This window comes from Rhineura floridana, chromosome 11 (assembly GCF_030035675.1).
Source record: "Rhineura floridana isolate rRhiFlo1 chromosome 11, rRhiFlo1.hap2, whole genome shotgun sequence".
Classification (NCBI taxonomy): Eukaryota; Metazoa; Chordata; class Lepidosauria; order Squamata; family Rhineuridae; genus Rhineura; species Rhineura floridana.
Window position 1 is genome coordinate 11,998,531 of NC_084490.1, and position 20,570 is coordinate 12,019,100.

The following is a 20,570-nucleotide window of genomic DNA, read 5'->3' on the forward strand; positions in this document are numbered from 1 at the left end:
TAAACTACAATTACCTTAACTGTCCCCACTTCATTATACATCACAAATTTCTCTTGAAAGTCCTGAGTGCTACAAAAGTGGTTTATATCTATGCAATATGGGGTTCATTTTTTAGAAAACTGAAGGGAGGAAGACCTCTGACTTTCCCTGGTCCTCGAATATTCTCACCGCTCTGCCATATCTGATCTCCTCTCCACTTGACTCAAGGATCTCTGGTTCCCACTCACACATGTGCATATTGATGGGATGGTAGCCTCTTTAAAATACACCACATAGGCTCGCTATGGAGAACTAATTGGAGGCTCCAGCCACATGGCAATTCAGAAACAAGGAAAGGTCTGGAGCACAGTAACATATGATAAACCAGACATGAGAAGAACTACTTACACATTTTCTCCTTTTACAGAAGAGTAGAAGAAATGGCATTGTTTTTTCAACCGGCCCATAGCCTCCTTCATTTCCTGATTCCTTAGAGTATATATAATAGGGTTGAGGGCAGGAGTGATGGTGGTATAGAATATGGAAGCCATTTTGTCCACACTAGAGCTGGAGAAAGGTACAAGATACACTAAGAGGCAGGGCACAAAAAAGAGGCTGACCACTGACAGATGAGAGCTACAAGTGGAAAGAGCCTTCCTGCCACTTTCCTTGAAGTGGCCTCTAAGGGTGGCCAGGATGACACCATATGAGACTAGCAGGACAAGGAAGCAAACCAGGAAGAGGAGGCCGCTGTTGGCTGCCATGAGTATTTCAGTGACATAGGTATCAACACAAGCCAGTTTAACCACCTGTGGGAATTCGCAGTAGAAATTGTCCAGTTTGTTTGGTCCACAGAACGGGAGCCGGAGGAGCAGGACCAGTTGGGTGCTGGAGTGGATGAAGCCTCCAGCCCAACAGGATATGAGGAGCCTCATGCAATGCGGGCGGTTCATTGTGGCTGTGTACGTCAGTGGGTGACAGATGGCCACATAGCGATCATAGGCCATGAGGGTGAGGAGGAACATCTCTGTACCACCAAAGAAGTGCAGGAACATAAGAACATAAGAAGAGCCTGCTGGATCAGGCCAGTGGCCCATCTAGTCCAGCATCCTGTTCTCACAGTGGCCAACCAGGTGCCTGGGGGAAGCCTGCAAGCAGGACCCGAGTGCAAGAACACTCTCCCTTCCTGAGGCTTCCGGCAACTGGTTTTCAGAAGCATGCTGCCTCTGACTAGGGTGGCAGAGCACAGCCACCATGGCTAGTAGCCATTGATAGCCCTGTCCTCCATGAATTTGTCTAATCTTCTTTTAAAGCCATCCAAGCTGGTGGCCATTACTGCATCTTGTGGGAGCAAATTCCATAGTTTAACTATGCGCTGAGTAAAGAAGTACTTCCTTTTGTCTGTCCTGAATCTTCCAACATTCAGCTTCTTTGAATGTCCACGAGTTCTAGTATTATCTAGAATATCTGGGTCATACAACCTCCAAATGAGATGGTCTGGCTAGAGCTGGCCAGGTCTGCCACCATCTTGGGGACAGCCACAGAACCCACACTAGTATCGATGATGGATAAACCAGCTAGGAAGAAATACATGGACGACTGGAGGAGTCGGGGCTCTGCATGCACAGTCACCACAATGAGGAGGTTGCCCAGTAGGATTGCCATGTAGCAGACCAAGACCAGGAGAAAGAGTAGGATCTGGATAGAGCGGGAGTAGGAGAGACCCAGGAAGATAAATTCGGTGACAGTGGAGGAGTTCATGGAGGTGGCTGAACCTGAGCAGTGGAAAGACAACAGGGTGTTACCATGAGCAGCTTTCATGAATCTATCATTTACTGTTCAAAGACAACACAGGAGGTGTTACTCCTACTCAGAGTAGACCCACTGAAGTTCATGCACCTGAACTAACTTAGGTTTATTAATTTCTTGTTTATTAATTTTTAAATTGCATTCATTAAGAAAAAAGGAAAGAGGGGGAAAAAAACCTGACAGCTCACATTAACAAAACATTTAAACCTCCATTTAGTTTACTCACATAGATTAATATATGCCAACCAAATGTCCAAATACGTATCCAGATGAAGATGGCGTTTACAGAAGGTATGCTCAAATGTAGCAAGGTCATTTAGGTCATCAAACCATTATGTAATATTTGGTGGCTATTTCTCTTACCAACTCTTAGGGCACATAAAGCCCATTCTTGTAGCCCTACCATTAATCCCCATATCAGAAGAATATAACATAATTTAAAAGTTCATTGACCTGTGCAAAATTCAAGTATTGTGCCACTACAAGGTTAATATGGGCAACAACTTCTGAGCAAAAAGGAGTGTCACTGGACATGCTCAAGTCATATGCCTCAATGAATGCATTTCCACCATTGTACCTCCAGCATCTATCTGTGGGCTCATCCATACGGTGATTTAGTTTCTGTCTGGTGCTACTTGTATCCCTTTGTAATTCATATGGTTCACATGATGTTGCAGGCAAGCAGAAGCTGTAATGCAGTTTTCCCCTTTAAATCTGTATCAACCCAATCCAATTATAATGCAAAAAGGAAAGGAAAAACCGTCTCAGCTTCACTGCACTCCTTCATGTAGGCGCTTTGCTTTGATTTTTCTTTGTTTTTAGTGGGCAGGCTCTCTTATGCCACATCACTACTTCCTCTCTCTCTGCCCCTGCAAAAGCTGCCACAGTCTCTGCCTATGTTGCCTTTCACTCAATCACTCCTCTAATCAGTTTCATATAGTCTCATGTCAATTACACCCCAATGCTCTGCTGGGAGAGGTGTGCAATTGACAAGAAACTATATGAAACTGGCCAAACAACCCTCCCCTTCTCCATTAGCAATATTGATACTCTGGAAGGAGTAAACATGTTAAACTGGGGGCAGGGCCACAAGAAAACAGTGATACTAAATCTTTCCAGAGGAAAGCCTACTTGTGTGAAAGAAAAACAGTGGATTGGAAGCTACTATTGAGCAAGAAGTGTGGACCTTGAAAAGCTATTGTGATGGTAAAAGCAGTTTCTGTAGTACGAAGTTAGGCTCCCGTGTGGATAAGCCCTGAGTTAGATGATGCCTTCCTATAAAGACATTGGGGGATCCAATATACCTGGAATACCAATTTTTGCTGAATCAGTTTTACATTTATAGAAATATTTCATACAGACTCTAAAGTGATTCTAAAAGTGTATTCATTTCAGTGAGTCTACTCTGTGTAGGACTTAGTTGAATACAATCCAGAACAACCAACTATTGTGATATTTTAACCTGTGGATAAAAATAACCTAAGATGAGATTCAGTAAAGTCAACTCATCTTTTTAATTATTTAATATATTTTATTTATATAATTCAGAAGAACATATTGTGATATGCATCATCACTGATATGAATATTACTTTCTGTTGTCTATATAGATAAATCATTCTAAATAAATAAATCATTCTAAATATAAAATACTAATAATATAAGATGATATATACTTCTGATATATATGATGTTGTTTGCTATATACAAAAATATATCTTTAAAAAATCCATTCATTGTACACCTTCCTCTCCCCCCACCAATAATAAAATACTGGTGAACTGGTGAGGGGTGTTCTTGTACTTTAAAAACAATAACAGTGAAAACGAGAAAAATGTTCTGTATGGATATATCTTCCAATATTGCATATGGATTTATTGCATCTTGTGTTCTGTTGTTCCAGTAACCTATATTTCCTTGTTTCCTGTTTTCCCTGGTTCTAATTCTATTTGTTAATTTTACCATCTGTACAAATTCTTAGACCTTAATGTAGGAAAGCTATGGACATACCTGGCACATTGTTATGTGGGCTGCACAACAGATGAATAATCACCACTTAATCTTCAGTCTCCATATTATATATCATATCATTGTTTTAACTCATTTTTATCACACTATGCAAAGGCAAAATTAAAGTGGATGTTTATTAGAATCTCTATGTTTAAACAGAATAGAATCCAGGATACTAGCTCAGTTTTTCAGTGGATCCTCAGAGTCACACAATATATGAAAATATAAAAAAATGTGTAAATCAGGAAGTTTCACTCAAGTCTTTCCGGCCAAACCAGCAATAATGCAACTATTAAAAAAATGGGATTTTCTTCCCCAATGCATTGAAGATATTTTGGAGAACAAAGATGCAGAATAAATTTGTGTCTGGGCCAACAATATGTTTTAAATTTACAAAGAAGAGGTGTATAGAATGCATGAATTTCTTAATAACTAAGTTGTATGAAGGGATCCTGAGAATTTTTGCTTCAGCTTAAGTACAAAAGGAGTAACTTGCTGGATCTGACCAAGGTCCACCTACCTTTGCAAGAACCTCAGAATTCAGCGGTCTAGCAGAAACAGGGCAATCTGTCTTAGAATAGAATCATAGAATAGTATAGTTGGAAGAGGCCTGTAAGGCCATTGAATCCAATCCCCTGCTCTATTCAGGAATCCATGTTAACGCATACCCGCCAGAAGGATATTCTCAGTCTTTACTCAGAATTATTTAAGGGGATTACACCAGTTTTTTAAAAAAGCACTCCATTGCTTACAAAGAAGAAATAGAACATATTATCATAACTTCATACTGAGAAATTATTTTAACAAGTAAATGTAAATGTACTGGTGCCATTGGAGTAAATGATGAATGATGCTCTCAGCCTATGCATCAGAAATAGAGGGAATGGTAATAGTTAACAGCCCCTATCTACTAGGGCCAAAATATACATTAGTGAGAGAACTATGACTTGATCTTCAAATGTTTTTTCTCCTTTCCTCCCCAAAAATGCAGTGATGGCTTTTACTACCAGCCCCCAAGTCACTTGTTTTCATTGGCCCTGAAGCCAACATCAAAAGCCATTTGCTACTCAACCAGCTTCTACTGGCTGTCAAAGAGCAAAAAGAAAGAATCAAGATTTATACACACCAGGAGATTAGCACAACACACTCTTGGATTCAAGTGGTTACAAAGAGATAAGTAGTCCTAGATGACATCCTAAGGACTGTGAGGATTGCTATGTAATCCTCACCATCTCTAAATTAAGCCCCATTAAGTACAACGGGACCTACTCCCAGGAAGTGCAGATAGGATTACTGTCATAGAAGCTTGTATCCTGTATTCTGAAGGGTCCATCGTTCACTTATCCATGACTAGTAAGCACTATACCTGTACACATTAAATAAGGCTGTCTACATTCTGCAATTGCTTGGTGGCCAGTGACTATGTTGTCAAGTTGAAAGCAGACAGAAGCTCTCATTCAGTGGATTCATGTACGTAGCAGTACAGGAAACTGTCTCTTACCAAGTCAGAGCATTGGTCCATCTCACTCAGGATTGTCAATACTATCTGGCAATGACTTTCCAGGTTTCCAGGAAGGAGTCTTTCCGCAGACCTACTTTGAGGTGCTGGGGATAGAACGTTGGACCATTTTTATTCAAAGCATGTGTAAAGCATGGACCATAACTCAGTGGTAGAGCATCTGCCTTGCATGCAAAAGGTCCCACATTCAATCTCTGGCATCTCCAGGTAAAGCTGAGAAAGGCTTCTGGTCTGCAACTCAGTCGCTGCCAGTCATTGTAAACAATAATGAGCTAGAATGGTGGACCAATGGTCTGACATGGTATAAGGCAGCTTCCTACATTTCTATGTTCCAATGTACCACGGAGTTACAGCCCCTCCCAACTAACAATCCATTCCAGTGGAACTTACAATGCAACTAACAAACGTCACTATTATCAGATTGAGAGCAAGGCACCCTCACAACCACAAGCAACAGCGAGAGATTCAAAGACACCACCAAAACAATTCTGCATGCCTGGGACAATGAACACATCCAAATCCATCTCTCCCCCCCCATGAGCATCTATACAACCTTCACTAAATATTTCTCACTAAAAACAGACATATATCAATGACTTAGTGGCCCCACAGTGAAACCTCCACCTTGTCTCTAACAGCTTGAGAAGATCCTGGAGCCCCAAGCCCACAACATTCAGTGCCCACTTAAGAGCACCATTCACGGCTTCAAGACTCCCCTCTATTTCTCAGATCCTTTGTTTTCAGCCAGCATCAGTTTGCCTTAGGATATCCTCTAGGACTGTAGGTCTCCTGTGATCCCACGGCAAGGACAAAGAAAGATTCAGAAGAAAAGCGTTAATTTTTATTTATTTATTTAAAATATTTCTATCCCACCCTTCTACCCTGTAATAGGGCACTCAGGGCGGCTTACAAAAATAAAATCAAACATGTACATAACAAAATTATAAACAGTAAAATCACAAAAACATTAAAATAAATTAAAATACATAAAATACAATTAAAATACACTTGAGTAAGGTGTATTCTCACATTTAGCTGTAAAAGAATATCAAACATATTGCTGGCCAAGAAAGACAGATTATATGATAGTTTAATTATAACTAGGGTTTTTACTGATACTATTCAGATACTTTTGTTGACCAAAGTACTGAGAAGATCAACAGATTAATCCCTGAGACAATTCAGATCAGACCATTCCCTCCTCCATGAACTGTTCAAACTTCAGAGGAAGATAACATCCCACCCCTCAGACTTAAATTTATTTATTATTTATTTATTATTTCAATTTATATACCGCCCTTAGCGAAATAGCTCTCACTTTTGTGTAACTAGTCTCCTCTTATCTCTTTGTAACAAGACCACCGTCAGGGCTTAAGAGCGAGCACTGGATTACCCGCAATTGCATCAATAAGGAGATGTCAAAATAGAACTCAGAAATCCTGATTCCCTGCCTTATCTTTTATTCTTAAGCACAAGGATAAGAACAGATAGTGGATCAGGCCAAAGGTCCCTCTAACCCAGCAATTTGTTTGCAACAATGGACAGGCAGATGCCTTCAAAAGCTCTCAAGCACAGCATAATGGTTTTCTCATCTTTGTTGAGACCTACCATCTCTTCTGAAGCCCTATTCTTTTTCTAGAACAGAGAGTCAGAGACCAGCAGTGCCTGTCTGTGCTATTAGATCAGTCTGTTCCTCAACCAGGGCTAGAGGTAATGGCCACAGACAATTATTTGAAGAACCAAAAACATCAATAGCAGCCATCTATTACTTTTCTCAGTTTCCAGTACCTGAAAATCCAGTAGCCTCTCTGTCAAGGGTCCTGCTCTTTCCCTCTATAGTGAGCCAAGAAACACATATGGAATATTTCAGCAGCCCATGATTATGCCCTGGGAAGAAGGGGGTCACAGAGGCAGATCCCAGCTCCCCATTGTCTTTGCCAAAACAGATAATTGCTGCATCATAGAGGCAGGGCTAGGAGCCAGAACTCCTGAGTCCCTTTGGTCTCCTGCACTAGAAAAAAACTGTATATATGTGGTTGAAATTCAAAGAGGATATTTGAGATGATAACTACAGCATGACAACCAAAAAGTCATTATGGTGTTATGCAATTTGGAATCACAAGGAAGATAATCATTATGATCCCATCACACTGAATTTCTTAGGTTCTGGTTTAGGATTCTGTGAGTCCCATCCATCCCAGGAGATGCCATCAAGGTGTACCAGTCCCACTGGAGGCCTTTTTAATGTTGAGCCAAAATGGAGGGCATGGTTTGTTACCTGATTTCCCTGCTAAACATGTCCCTGCTTTTCAGTTAATTGTTGACTCATTCCTTTGTAAAAGGATATGAAACTATGGGAAAAGAGAGGTAGATACACACTTGCAGACACACAACACTAATAAAACTCCACCCCCTTTCACCACAAAACCTTGGAAGTTGCAGCTTTACCTTGGTCAGCTTCACACAGACTTCAAAACTGATTGGCCATCAACCCTGTTGCCACTCCAGGTGCATCCAATGAAAGTGCTTTGCTATAGGCTCAAACAGATACAGTAATTGGCTCAATGCTTTGCTGTGGGCGGTCCTAATCAGCAGCAGGGAAGGGAGATGTATCCAGCTGTGGTCAGAGTAATTTCAAAACGCAGCTGAAAAAAACCCCATTCAAAGCAACTAGTGTGTCTGCAGCCTAGGTATTGGAATATGATTTCTCCAGACCAATTGGGCCAATGGTTCATGAATCAATCCAATCATGTGTCATTGTCTAGTTTGGCCAAAACGTGAATGTGGGGACACACATGTCAAGAGACATTAAAATATTATTTCCATTGAAAGCAACAAAGAGTGGTGGGTATTAACTGGATGGGTATCTGGCAATGCAGACATCATCCAATCACATGGTGTTACTTTCAAAGTAAGGCACATGTGAATGGATACTCATATGCACATCTCCATCCTCGCATTTAGCTACAATGAGTCATGACTAAGAAAGGCTTGTCTTCAGCTGGTACGGAGGAAAGTCTTGCCACACAGAACAAATGGGCAGAGCAACTCCCAGTGTAGCATAGTATGATAGTGTATGTTATTTCATGCCTTCCCTTTTCCATCTCCACTCAGAGCAAGGACAATGGGAGGGTTTCGGTTGCCCATTGGGGAATTATCATGCATTATGTCATCATGTCACTATATAAGGCAGGGATGGGGAGCCTCAGGCCCAGTGGCCTAATGCGGCCTCAGGCCTGTCTATGTGGCCCTTGGAACTCTCCCGGGGCCACACACCAACTGTCCCTGTTTTGCACCTCAAGCATTTTTGCCTAGTTGGAAAATGTCCTTGAACTCTGATAATGCTTATTGCTTGTTTGGACAGAGGATAGAGTGGGTGAAATGTGTATAGAAACTAGCCTATTGTACAAAGGTAAAAATATACATTCATTGCTCCTCCCCTTTTTGCCACTGGCCCCACCTATCACTGACATGTGGCCCTTGGGGGGTTGCCAAGTGAGGAATGTGGCCCTCAGGCTGAAATGGTTCCCCACCCCTGATGTAAGCCCGGATTGGTTGAAATTGTGCAGTAAGGAAGTCTCATCTCTCCCCATCACTGTGTTCATTGTATGTGGTGAGGACCTGACCTAACGTCTCAAAACTCCTGATGAAATTCTGACTTGTAGCACTTTAGGACAACACAGGCAACAAGCAGAGCCTCTCTGAGTCCAAAATAATGTCTAGATGGGAGATGCAGACAAGTAGGGATTTTGACAGACGGACATCACCTTTTTCCATGTCTGGGCCAGAGAGATGGATGAGATTCTGAAATGTATCCATTGGTGACAATTCAGCAGACTGGCTCATGTGACTCTGTCTCATGTGGGCCCTTGAAACAGGATAACCTGCTTCCCATCCAAATGGAAGGTTTCTGAAGATGGCTGCAGTGCAGAGGGTGTAGGATCTCCCACTAGTTTTTAAAAAAACTTGGATCACCTAGCAACACCACCCACTCGTTCTTCCTTACTTGTTGTCAGACCCAAAGATGTTGCCTTCCATCAGAACAAAGCAAGGGTTGGAAGACTGGGTTGGAAGAATAGAGAAGACTTAATTCCTAAATCATCATTAGATGCACACAGTGAAATGTCTGCCTGCCTGACAGAGACCTCTACAGAGCAGTATGTACTATATATATGTACTAATTTATTGAAGGCATTTATAGGCCACTTTTCAGGCGGACTTTACAACATGGTTTGCACAAGATTATTAAAATGACAAGCATCTATAAAAATGGTACATTAGAACAGAAATGGCATCTGTAAACATTAGAAGAAGCTGTTTCTGATCCTTCTCTGAACGCGAGAGACTGATGATGATTCTTCAGAAGCCATTCAGTAATTCAGGATGACAGTAACATGATTTGAACAAACACCCATGCATCACTACCCACATAAAATACAACATACAAGATGATGTTGCAGGTCCCCCACAACACACCAGGCCTAGTGGCACTGCCAGCAATGACCCCAATACTGCAAGTCCCAAGCAATCCCTCCAAGCAGTGGTTCAAATCCCTTTATGCTGCTCACAGCCATTGTTTTGAGACACAAAACACACACTTGTGTGAAATTCCCATTTGAGCAATAATGGTACATACTGAAACATAATTATTCTTTTTTTCCCCTTATGACAACTGTAATATTTTTCTTTCTTTGTTTCAAGGAAAGCCATAGTTTTATTTGAAAAAAAGTTTATAATTATGTCATGATGTGTACTTTATTAAAGCATAAATATTCACAATGTCTTTCTTGAAGCAACAGTTCACTTTGAATTCAATCCAACCATTAAGGCAGGTGTGGCTAATCTGTGATCCTACAAATCTTGTTGGACTACAGCTCCCATCTTCCCTGACCATTGGTCATGCTGGCTGGGGCTGATGGAAATTAGCATCCAACAACTTCTGCAGGGCCACAATTTATCTACCCTTGAATTAAGGGATGCATGTATTGAGCAAGGTTTTGATTGTGGAAGGAACTGTGACCAACCTTCACATTCACCTCAAACTCTAAATCTATTATTTTGCTAACTGTTATATACATTGACAGAATCCCTTTGTAGCTCATCTCCGCATCATTATTGTAGACTTGTTTGTAGCTGGGTGTGTGAACTGTCTGAGTATAATTCTCTAACCACTAACTGCACCACATTGATTCAAGGAGTCCATTTCTCTCTATATGTGCAGGCATGTGTTTTGAATAGCATCTTATAGAATCATAGACTTGGAAGGGGCCTTTAAGGCCATCGAGTCCAACCCCCTGCTCAGTGCAGGAATCCAACTTAAAGCATACCCTACAGGTGCCTGTCCAGCTGCCTCTTGAATGCCTCCAGTGTTGGAGAGCCCACCACCTCCCTAGGTTACCTAAAGAAAGCTTTTTTGTTGCTTTTAGCATCTCTCACTAAGCTCAGCTCATTCTTAACTTTAGCCTTCCTGACGGGATCCCTGAAATTCCATCCTACCTGTCTGTACTCTTCCTTTGTGGCCTAGCCTTCCTTCCACTTTCTGTATTTGTCTTTTTTTTTCAAGTCATCTCTAAGCTTTTTATGAAACCATATTGGCTTCTTCTGCTGTCTTCCCCCTTTTTTCTTTGAAGGAATTTGTTAGTTGTTACCACCAAGTTTACATCTCCCTCCCCCTTAGGTTTCAGTTTAAAGCTCTCCTGATTAAGTTCTCCATGCTGTGGCCAAACACATTCTTTTCATTCCTTGGGAGGTGCAATCCATCACTTGCAAGCAGTTCATCTTCCAAGAAGCGTAGCCCATGGTCCCATAATCCAAATTTCTCATGTCAGCACAATCTTCATAGCCAGTCATTCACTCTGAGTATTTTTCTTTCTCTTTCCACTCATCTTCTAAGTACTGGAAGGATGGATGAGAAAACTATATGGGCTGCAAACTCCTTGAGTTTCCTTCCCAGAGCTTCAAAGTCTGATGTGATTTCTTCATAGCTCCACATGGCAGTATCATTTGTTCCCACAAGGATGAGAAGAAAGGGATATCTGTCAGTGGGCTTTATGAGTGATGGCAACCTTCTGTCACATCCATTCTCCAAAGAGACAACATAGCTGGCATCCATGGATCTTCTTGGGATTCTTGGGTTTCAATCCCACGTGGTAGGGAGTCTCCCACTACTACTACTCTTCTCTTCTTGTTGTCATGGAGCATGGTTTCATTGCCTCTGCTTGACTGAGCTTCAGCCTCTCGCTTACTGTTGTGTGTGGTCTCCTGTAATTCTTTCTCTGCAGGCTGTCTTCTAGTCTCATCAAGTGCCTGGAAGCAGTTCGGTAGTTCCACCGGTGAAGGGTGTCTTCTAGCTTTTCTGCTCCTGTCACTCTTTTCCACGGAGTTTCTTCCACTTCGTTGTTGCTTTCCACAATAGTCTCCTGCTTCAACATAGAATCATAGAATCATAGAGTTGGAAGGGGCCTTGTAGGCCATCGAGTCCAACCCCCTGCACACAGCTGTTGTTCTTCCACATCCTGTACTTCTCTTTGCTGTTGTTGTTCCAGCATTTTATATAAGCACTCTTTGTCTTCCCTTATACTCTTCAGTGTGGCCACCCACAGTTCCAAGCCCCTCATTTTTCTTCCAACAGTGCCAGCAGCTTGCACTTGTTGCACGTGTAAGCCATGTTGTTCTCAGGCAAGAAAACAAACACTGCACACACCTTGCAGGTCAACACCACTGGATTGTCCGTCCCATCCATAGTCTCTACTGCCTTTTGTTTCTTCCTTTCTACTTGTATTGGAGTGACCTGTGCTTTGTCCTGTCTTCCTTCAGGGTGAATAGGAGAGTCCCACTGGTATGTGGTACACCATACAAGGAAAGAAATTCTGAGTTAGTAGCCACTTAAATGTGCCCAAAGGACCTATAACTATATGGACAGCTAATCATTTGTAGGCTGAAGTGACAAAGCCATTCTGGAACCAGGAGAGACATGGGGCATAGTAACAGACATAAGAATTTTGAGAAGAAGTCACTTTTGTCCCTTTGCAGGAAAATGGGAGAAAATGCACTGATTCTTCAATCGTCCCATAGCCTCCCTCATTTCCCGATTCCTTAGAGTATATATCATTGGGTTGAGGGCTGGGGTGACTATAGTGTAGAATATGGAAGCCATCTTGTCTACATTGGAGCTGGAGGAAGGTACAAGATACACAAAGAGACAAGGCACAAAAACGAGATTGACCACTGTGAGGTGAGAGCCATAGGTAGACAGAGCCTTCCTGCCACTCTCCCTGAAGTAGCCTCGAAGGGTGGCCAGAATGACAGCATATGAAACTAGCACGATAAATAAGCAAACCAGGGATAGGAGGCCACTGTTGGCCACCATGAGTATTTCAGTGACATAGACATCAGCACAAGCCAGTTTGACCACCTGTGGGACATCACAGTAGAAATTATCCAGTTTGTTTGGACCACAGAATGGGAGCCGGAGGAGCAGGACCAGTTGGGTGCTGGAATGGATGAGGCCTCCAACCCAGCAGGACACTAGGAGCCTCCTGCAATGTGAGCGGTTCATTGTGGTCATGTACATCAGAGGGTGACAGATGGCCACATACCGATCGTAGGCCATGAGAGTGAGGAGGAGCATCTCTGAACCACCAAAGAAGTGCAGGAAGAAGATCTGGGTCATACAACCTCCAAGTGAGATGGTTTTGCCATAGCTTGCTAGTTCTGCCAACATCTTGGGGACTGCCACGGAACCCACTGCAGTATCAATGATGGATAAATTGCCCAGGAATAAGTACATGGGCGACTGGAGGAGTCGGGGCTCTGCATGCACAGTCACCACAATGAGGAGATTGCCCAGTAGGATTGCCATGTAGCAGGCCAAGACCAGGAGAAAGAGTAGGAGTTGGATAGAGCGGGAGTGGGGGAGACCCAGAAAGACAAATTCAGTGACAGTGGAGGTGTTCATGGAGGTGGCTGAACCTGAGTGGGGGAGAGACAACAGGGTGTTACCATGAGCAGCTTTCATCAATCCATCCTATATTGTTCAAAGATGACAGCAACAACTATTCTGATCTCTTCAACGATAAAAATAACCTCAGATAATGAGATTCAGTAAATACACTTTATACTAAAGCAAGTGTTTATTGCAATATCTCATTTTAAATGGTTAGAATAGAAGCTAGAATACCAACTCAACTAGACAGTGGGTCCTCAAGGTCCCACAAGATATGACTTGGATTATGGTACTCTGTAAATCAAGACGATTCATTCAAGTCTTTTCTGCCAAACCAGCAATCAGAAAACGAATAGGAAGAAAAAGGCACATGGAATTATCTTCCCCAGTGCACTGTAGATATTGGGGTGTGTGGGGTGTGGAACAAAGATGCAGAATTTTTGCATAATTTAGTACACTTAGAAGCTGATATTTCTGCAGCCTACAAGCAGTATTTTATTTAACCAGAATTTAGTCTCCCCATTGCATGTTAAATTTGCAAGACAGAGGTGTATTCAAAGCAGGATCTCTTTACACATAAGATATAAATAATCTGTGTGCAAAGAACCTGAACATTTGTGGCACAACACCAATCAGCAGGAAGAGGTTTGCAGAAGTAGAAAGAATTTTGAGGTGAACTGAAACAAAAAAAAAGGGTAAGAAAGGGGTGCACACAGACTATGAGATTAGCAAGCCTAAGAGAGGTTTGCAGAAGAGGTGAAAGCCTTAAAGGGGGAGAGCCCTCCAAACAAACCACAAAGAGTGCTGAGCATGCTCAATAGGCATAAATAAAAACCAAGGTGAGAGGGGACTTTAGAATCATGTCACTGGAATCCTAAATGCCAGCATTTCACTCTACAGCAATTTGTTGCAGGTCCCACTTGTGAAGGAAATTTCTCGTGGTGAAGTTGTGCTAAAGAGTTTGTAATTTGTCTTTGCAAAGAATAAAGTGCTTTGAAGTTGCTGCTCTAATCTTCTCCTTAAAGAATACTCAGGAAGGGGTAGAGATGTGAAGCCCCAGGAAAAAAAGTGGAAAAATTCAGAAAAAAACCATTTCCCCCCATTTTTTACTGAAGCCTTTTTTGTTTTTTTTTTCTGAAAAAATGAAAACATTGAAGAAAAAATGGATTATGGAATGTTTTATTTTAGCATGATGAATAAAATGTTTCATTGAATCTTGGTGCCCCCTTTTTCGGTTCTTATATGGGAACGGGTGCTTTATGTCTGCTTAACACTGTGGAGGACTAGCGGAGACATAAATGATTTTCTTTGTTACTAATGTTGATGGTTTCTTCTGGTTTTTTATTGTTTTTTGTCTGCTCCTCATAAACTGGCAAAATGAAAGAGATTCCTTACAGTTCAGGAGCTGGTAGCTCCATTTGTTACATTTGTATCTGTGGCCCCAGTAGGATAGGAAAACATGCATCCCAGCCTAAGTGGGATTATGGCAAGGGGCTGCAGCCCTTTCCAGTAATTTTAAACAGACCTCCCCTATCTGTGAGTGAAGTACTGACAGCTCCACCTACTAGTAAAGTGACAGTCAGCTTGGTGCCTTCCAGACATTGTTGGGCTGCAACTCCTATCCTTCCATCAAGCTGTATGACTATGAAACTTGGGACCAGGATACCTGAAAGATCACCTTACCCCTTATACGCCCAGTTGATCAGAGCCCGCTGCAGATAACATCTCTTCAGGAGACCCATTCCGCACAACATAGGAAATGGACCTTTAGGGTAGCGGCACCTACCCTTTGGAATTCCCTCCCTTTGAATATTAGATAGGCATCATCTTTTTGGCACCTGCTGCAGACCTTCCTCTTTCAACAAGCCTTTTAAGTAGAGACCTTATCCCAGTCTGCAGCTGTGATGGAATTGTTTTAAGATGTTTTGAAAGGTTTTTTTTTTTAAAAAAGATGTTTTTAAGCAGTTTTGTTTTTAATATGTTTTCTTTTTATTATATTTTGTTTTTAAGATGTTTTATAGATATTTTTAGTGATTTGTCACTTGTTTGCCACCCTTGGTTCCTTCTGGGAGGAAGGTCAGAATATAAATTTAATAAATAAATAATAACATAAATAGTCAGGGATGCTGGAAGTTATAGTCCGGCAACATCTGGACAGCACTACACTGACTACCCTTCCACTAGTCAGAGTGGTCAGATCAAGGTAGAAGTCAGAGGACATTGAGAATAGAAAAGAGTTCCTGAGCCATTGCCAGAGGCACACCAGTGACATGGCAGACTTCAACAAAGGAGTACTTCTTTATTTCAGGTATTTCTATACAGCTTTTCAGGCAGGCTTCACAAAATAGGTTCAAGAAGGTTATTATAATGATAAGCATCAATACAAATGCTTGTTACATTAAATAAAACACAATTATTTAGACAAAGAGAAGCCATTTCTGATTCTTCTTTGCTCCCATTGAGATCAGATGGGTCTTCAGAAGCCTCTCTGGTGGCAATTCAGATGACAGGGACATGGCCTGAGTATAGTTCCATGCTTCACCACACGCACATAGCACTCAAGACGATGCCACAGGGCCCCCACTCTGTCAGCTCTAGCAGCACTGCCAGCAATGATCCCAATACTGCAAGTCTCCATGCATCCCTCCAACCATGGGTTCAAATCCCTTTATGCTCCTCACAACCAGCATTTGGAAGCACAGCACACACAAAGGGGATTAAAGAGAATCCACACAACACAGCACACATTATCATCATCATCATTTATTACCTGCCCTTTACCCAAAGGTCCCAGGTGAGTTACAACAATTTTAAAATACAACATTAAAAGCATAGTGCTTGAGCCCGTGGAGATGAAGAAGCTGTTCCTCTTTTTAGCTTCTTATGATTCTTCCTCTGAACCACCTCCATTCCAGGACAATCCTTCACCACCACCAGAACAAGCCCAGAAGCTGTTGGAGGCATTCTAACTCCAATGAAGTGTGCACTTTTGTAAAGAAGCACGGACCTTTTAACTCCTGAAATGGCTCTGTCCAGCAAGGCAGAGCTTCATAAAGATCTGTACCTATAGGACTACTTCAATCCCCTGTTGGTTGCAGAATAACTGCTGTAGCATCACTTCCAGCTCATCAGTAAGCCTAGTGTCTGGTCTGACATTTCATCCAGCCTCATAGTGAGCTATACAAGGTCCTGACTCTTTATTGTCTGCCCTGTGTTTTTGCTACATATGGCCAGAATGCCCCCATGAGCCCCTCCAAATAATTGCATCGTCTTTAAAATACACATAAGTTTCTGAGGCTCTTCCATCCCAAAACTGGTCCAATTACTGCTTTTGGGGTGGAATCAAAAAGCGTATTTTAAGTGGAGAAAACACTGTCCTATCCTGCAGGACATGCCGGACATCTCTGCTTTAAAATGGATTATGAAAAATTAAGGTTTAATACATGTGACACATTTCAGAAACAAACTGAAGGCCAACTGTTCTAAAAGTCTCAGCCGACTGTTGAGCATTTCTGTGTGTGACAAATTTTGGATTTCTTTGAAATTTTCATTTGAGCACAAGTGGCAGCTACTGAAACCTAATTCTACTTTTTGAGACAAGAACTGAAGATAAAGAGGCAAGACACAGACATGGGATTAAAATAAGGGTCACGTTATTGACCCCAATTGAAATGTTATGAAATTTAAAGCTAAACTGCATAGGGAAGTGAGAATATGTGCAGGAAAACGACAACTCTCAATCAGGCTCCTAAGCCTGTCCTTACTAAGCAAGGCTACCCTGCAAGGAGTCAAGCTGGGCTTAAGTCCAGTTTGTCCCACCAGCCACAGCACTTGGAGGGAGGAGGGAGGTCTTCCTGATTCGTGCCCTCTCAAAGTTTCCAAACTCTGAATAAGTGACTAAAGTTAACCCTAATAATGGCCCTCACCCTGCCCCCAAGTCCTCACAGCCCTGAGAGCAATTCTCTGGACTCACCATTCACCTAAAAGTGACTCAGAGTACTTCACCATTCCTATCCATCTCCTCCACACACTTGCCAAGTGACCAAAGGCAATTAACCTAATTATCTAGCACCCACCTCTAACTGCACCCACCAAGAAATACAGTACGGAGTAGGCAAAAAAACCCCTCCTCTTCCAATCAATTGCAGATAAGAACAAAGAATACATACTCTATCTCACCTAAGGTGACCAGCTAATCTCACACTGCAATCCAGGAGGGTGGGCTGGGTGCCGTGGTCTAGCTTAAAAGGAGGGATAGGGCCAGGTGGAAGGTCTTATATACCCTCTGCTTGTCCCTCCCAGGTGCTGGCAAATTTGTGTGCAGGCCCTGGAAGTGACCTCCTGGCAACTATCTGGCCTGCCACAAATATGCTCCTGCCTAGAAGGCTTCAGGCCCTGGACAGAGAAGTGGTATTTTGTCTTATACTTACAAAGACCTTTTTAAAAAATGATGTACTTTATTAAAGAATGAATATTCACAACCTATTTCTGAAAGCAGCAGTTCAACTACAAGTGAATCCAACCATTAAGCCCGGGGTGGCTAACCTGTGGCCCTCCAGAAGTTGCTGGATTAAATTTTTCATAATCCCTAATTATTGTCCATACTGGCTTTGGCTGATAGGAGTTATACTCCAACAACATCTGAAGCACCATAGGTTAGCAAAAACTGCATTAAGGGATGCATAATCTGCATGATAAGCAAAGATAAAATTGTGGAGGAAATCTCAACAACCTTTTCATTGACCTTAAACCCAAATCCATCTCTGTGCTAACTGAATGCTGGCTCACACATTGGCAGAATCTCCCCTCCATTATTTTAGACCCCATTATAGGGATTATAATGAATGGCACTCTTAACCTAAACAGTAGAAATAGAGGGAATGAGAATAGTGAACTGCCTCTATCTGCTAGGGCCAAAGTATACATTTGTGAGAGATCCGTGACTGGTTCTTCAAACGTTTCCCCCCCTCAAAATGCAGCCATAGCTTGTGCCATCACTGTCACCTCTTACTCACCTTTTCTCTAAAGCAAAAAGTCCCAAATTGATTTTCAGATGCCTCCGACTATGGAGGCAGAGCACAGCCATTGTGGCTAGTAGCCATTGATAGCCTTATCCTCCTTGAACTTGTCTAATTCTCTTTTAAAGCCATCCAAGTTGGTGGCCATCACTGCCTCTTGTGGAAGCAAATTCCATATTTTATGTGCTGCATGAAGAAGTACTTCCTTTTGTCTGTCCTGAATCTTTAACATTCAACGTCATTGAATGTCCATGAGTTCTAGTGTTGTGAGGAAGAGAGAAAAACTTTTCTCTATCCACTTTCTCAATGCCATGCATAGTTTTATACACTTCTATCACGTCGCCTCTGACTCGCCTTTTCTTTAAACTAAAAAGCCCCAAATGCTGCAACCTTTCCTCACAGGGGAGTCATTCCATCCCATTGATCATCTTGGTTGCCCTTTTCTGAACCTTTTCCAACTCTACAATATCCTTTTTGAGGTGATGCAACCAGAACTGTACATAGTATTCCAAAGGTGGCTGCACCATAGATTTATATGATGACATTATGGTATCAGCGGGGGGGGGGGTTCCCCACCCCCAGTACTTTTCCTAATGATCCCTAGTGTGGAATTTGCCTTTTTCACAGCTGCTGCACACTGGGCCAACATCTTCACTGAACTATCTGCTATGACCTGAGGTCTCGTTCCTGTTGATTCACCACCAGTTCAGACCCCATGAGCATATATAGTATGTGAAAACATCAGAAGCAGCCATCCATTACCTTTCTCTTGTTCCAGCACTGGAAAATCCAGCAGTCTCTCTGACAAGGGAACAGACATCCTTCTCTTTCTCTCTATGCTAAGAGAAGAAACACATCTGGGATATTTCAGTGGCCCATAATTAGACCCTATGGGGAAAGGGGTCACAGAGGTACCTCCCAGGTCCCCTTTCAGATGCATTTGCCAAAACAGATAATAACTGCATCATAGAGGTAGGGCTAGGAGCCAGGGCACTTAGGTGCATTTTGTCATGTGTAATAGAGATAAAAGGGAGATACATGGCCAAAATCTAATGAGGCATCTTGATAGGATGACTACAGTGATACAACCAGAAACTCACAGTGGTGCTTTGCTAATTAGGGTCACAAGGAAGAAAATCAATATGGTCCCATTATACTGGGTTCTTCAGGCTATTGTCAGGGATTCTCTGACTCCTATCTTATCCCAGGGAATGCATCAGTGTCTCTCATTCCCAGTGGAGAATGTCTTCCAGTCCCAGCAGAGGCCTTTTTAATGTTGAACCAAAATGGAGGACATCTTCTGTGACCCTATTTCTTTTCCAAATCCTTTTCATTGATTCCCCCCCCTTCAATTCTTTGTAAAAGGATATGAAACTGTCAGAAGAGAGAGTGGGTGCTGGAATAAGATTACTACAAGACAATTGGGCCAATGGTTCTTGATTCAATCCAATCATGCATCATTGCCTAGTTGGGGCAATATGTAGATATCACATTATCAACATGCATTCAAATATCCTTTCCATTGAAAGTATAAGAAAGTGCTTGGATAATTGGATAATACTTTACAGAACCAGTGAGATGTAGTGGTTAGAGTGTTAGACTAGGACCTGGGAGACCATGATTTGAATCCCCACTCAGCCATGAAGCTCACTGGGTGACCTTGGGCTAGTCACTGCCTCTCAGCCTAGTCTACCTCACAAGGTTACTGTGAGAATTAAATGAGGAGGGGGAGAACCATGTATGGCACCTTGAGTTCCTTGGAGAAAAGGTAGGGTATAAATAAATAAATGAGCATTCAGAAATGCAGATGTCATCCAACCCCATTGCTTTTCTTTCAGTGTGATGCTCATTTGACTGGATATTAATATGTTCATCTCCATCCACATTCTGTTCCAATGAGTTGTAACTAAGAAATGCATGTCTTCAGCTGGATATAAAGGTCAGTCTTGCCACAATGTGCAATGCAATTTATGTGAGCCAAAGAAACAAATTCCTCTTTCTAGTCCTACTCAGAGTGAAGGCAATGGGAAGGATTCCTTACAAAAGGGGAATTATCATGCATGATGTAATCATGTTCACTGGGTAAACCCTGATTGGTTGAGATTGTGAAATAAAGACACATGCACACCCTCCTCATCATTGCATTAATTGTATGTGTAGAGGACCTGACCTAAAGTCTGGAAGGGGCTGATCAGATCCTGGCATGTATCAGTTTATGCCAACATAGACATCAAGCACAACTTCCCTGAGCCCAAAGTAATGTCCAAATGGGAGATCCTGATAAGTAGGGA

The 20,570-nt window shown here is 42.1% G+C and overlaps 2 protein-coding genes across 2 annotated transcripts; both read right to left on the reverse strand.

The window, feature by feature from the left end:
- Positions 1-383: 383 nt before the first annotated feature.
- LOC133367370 (olfactory receptor 4Q3-like) lies at positions 384-2,390 on the reverse strand. Its single transcript, XM_061591470.1, has 3 exons — positions 2,366-2,390; positions 1,441-1,754; positions 384-1,031 (listed from the first exon to the last, which is right to left on the reverse strand). Exons 1-3 carry the CDS (start codon positions 2,388-2,390, stop codon positions 384-386), a joined length of 987 nt encoding a protein of 328 aa, XP_061447454.1.
- A 9,938-nt stretch (positions 2,391-12,328) lies between these two features.
- On the reverse strand, positions 12,329-19,099 carry LOC133367371 (olfactory receptor 4Q3-like). The gene is made up of 2 exons (XM_061591471.1): positions 19,042-19,099; positions 12,329-13,287 (listed from the first exon to the last, which is right to left on the reverse strand). The coding sequence occupies exons 1-2, from the start codon at positions 19,097-19,099 to the stop codon at positions 12,329-12,331; spliced, it is 1,017 nt and encodes a 338-aa protein (XP_061447455.1).
- Positions 19,100-20,570: the final 1,471 nt, after the last annotated feature.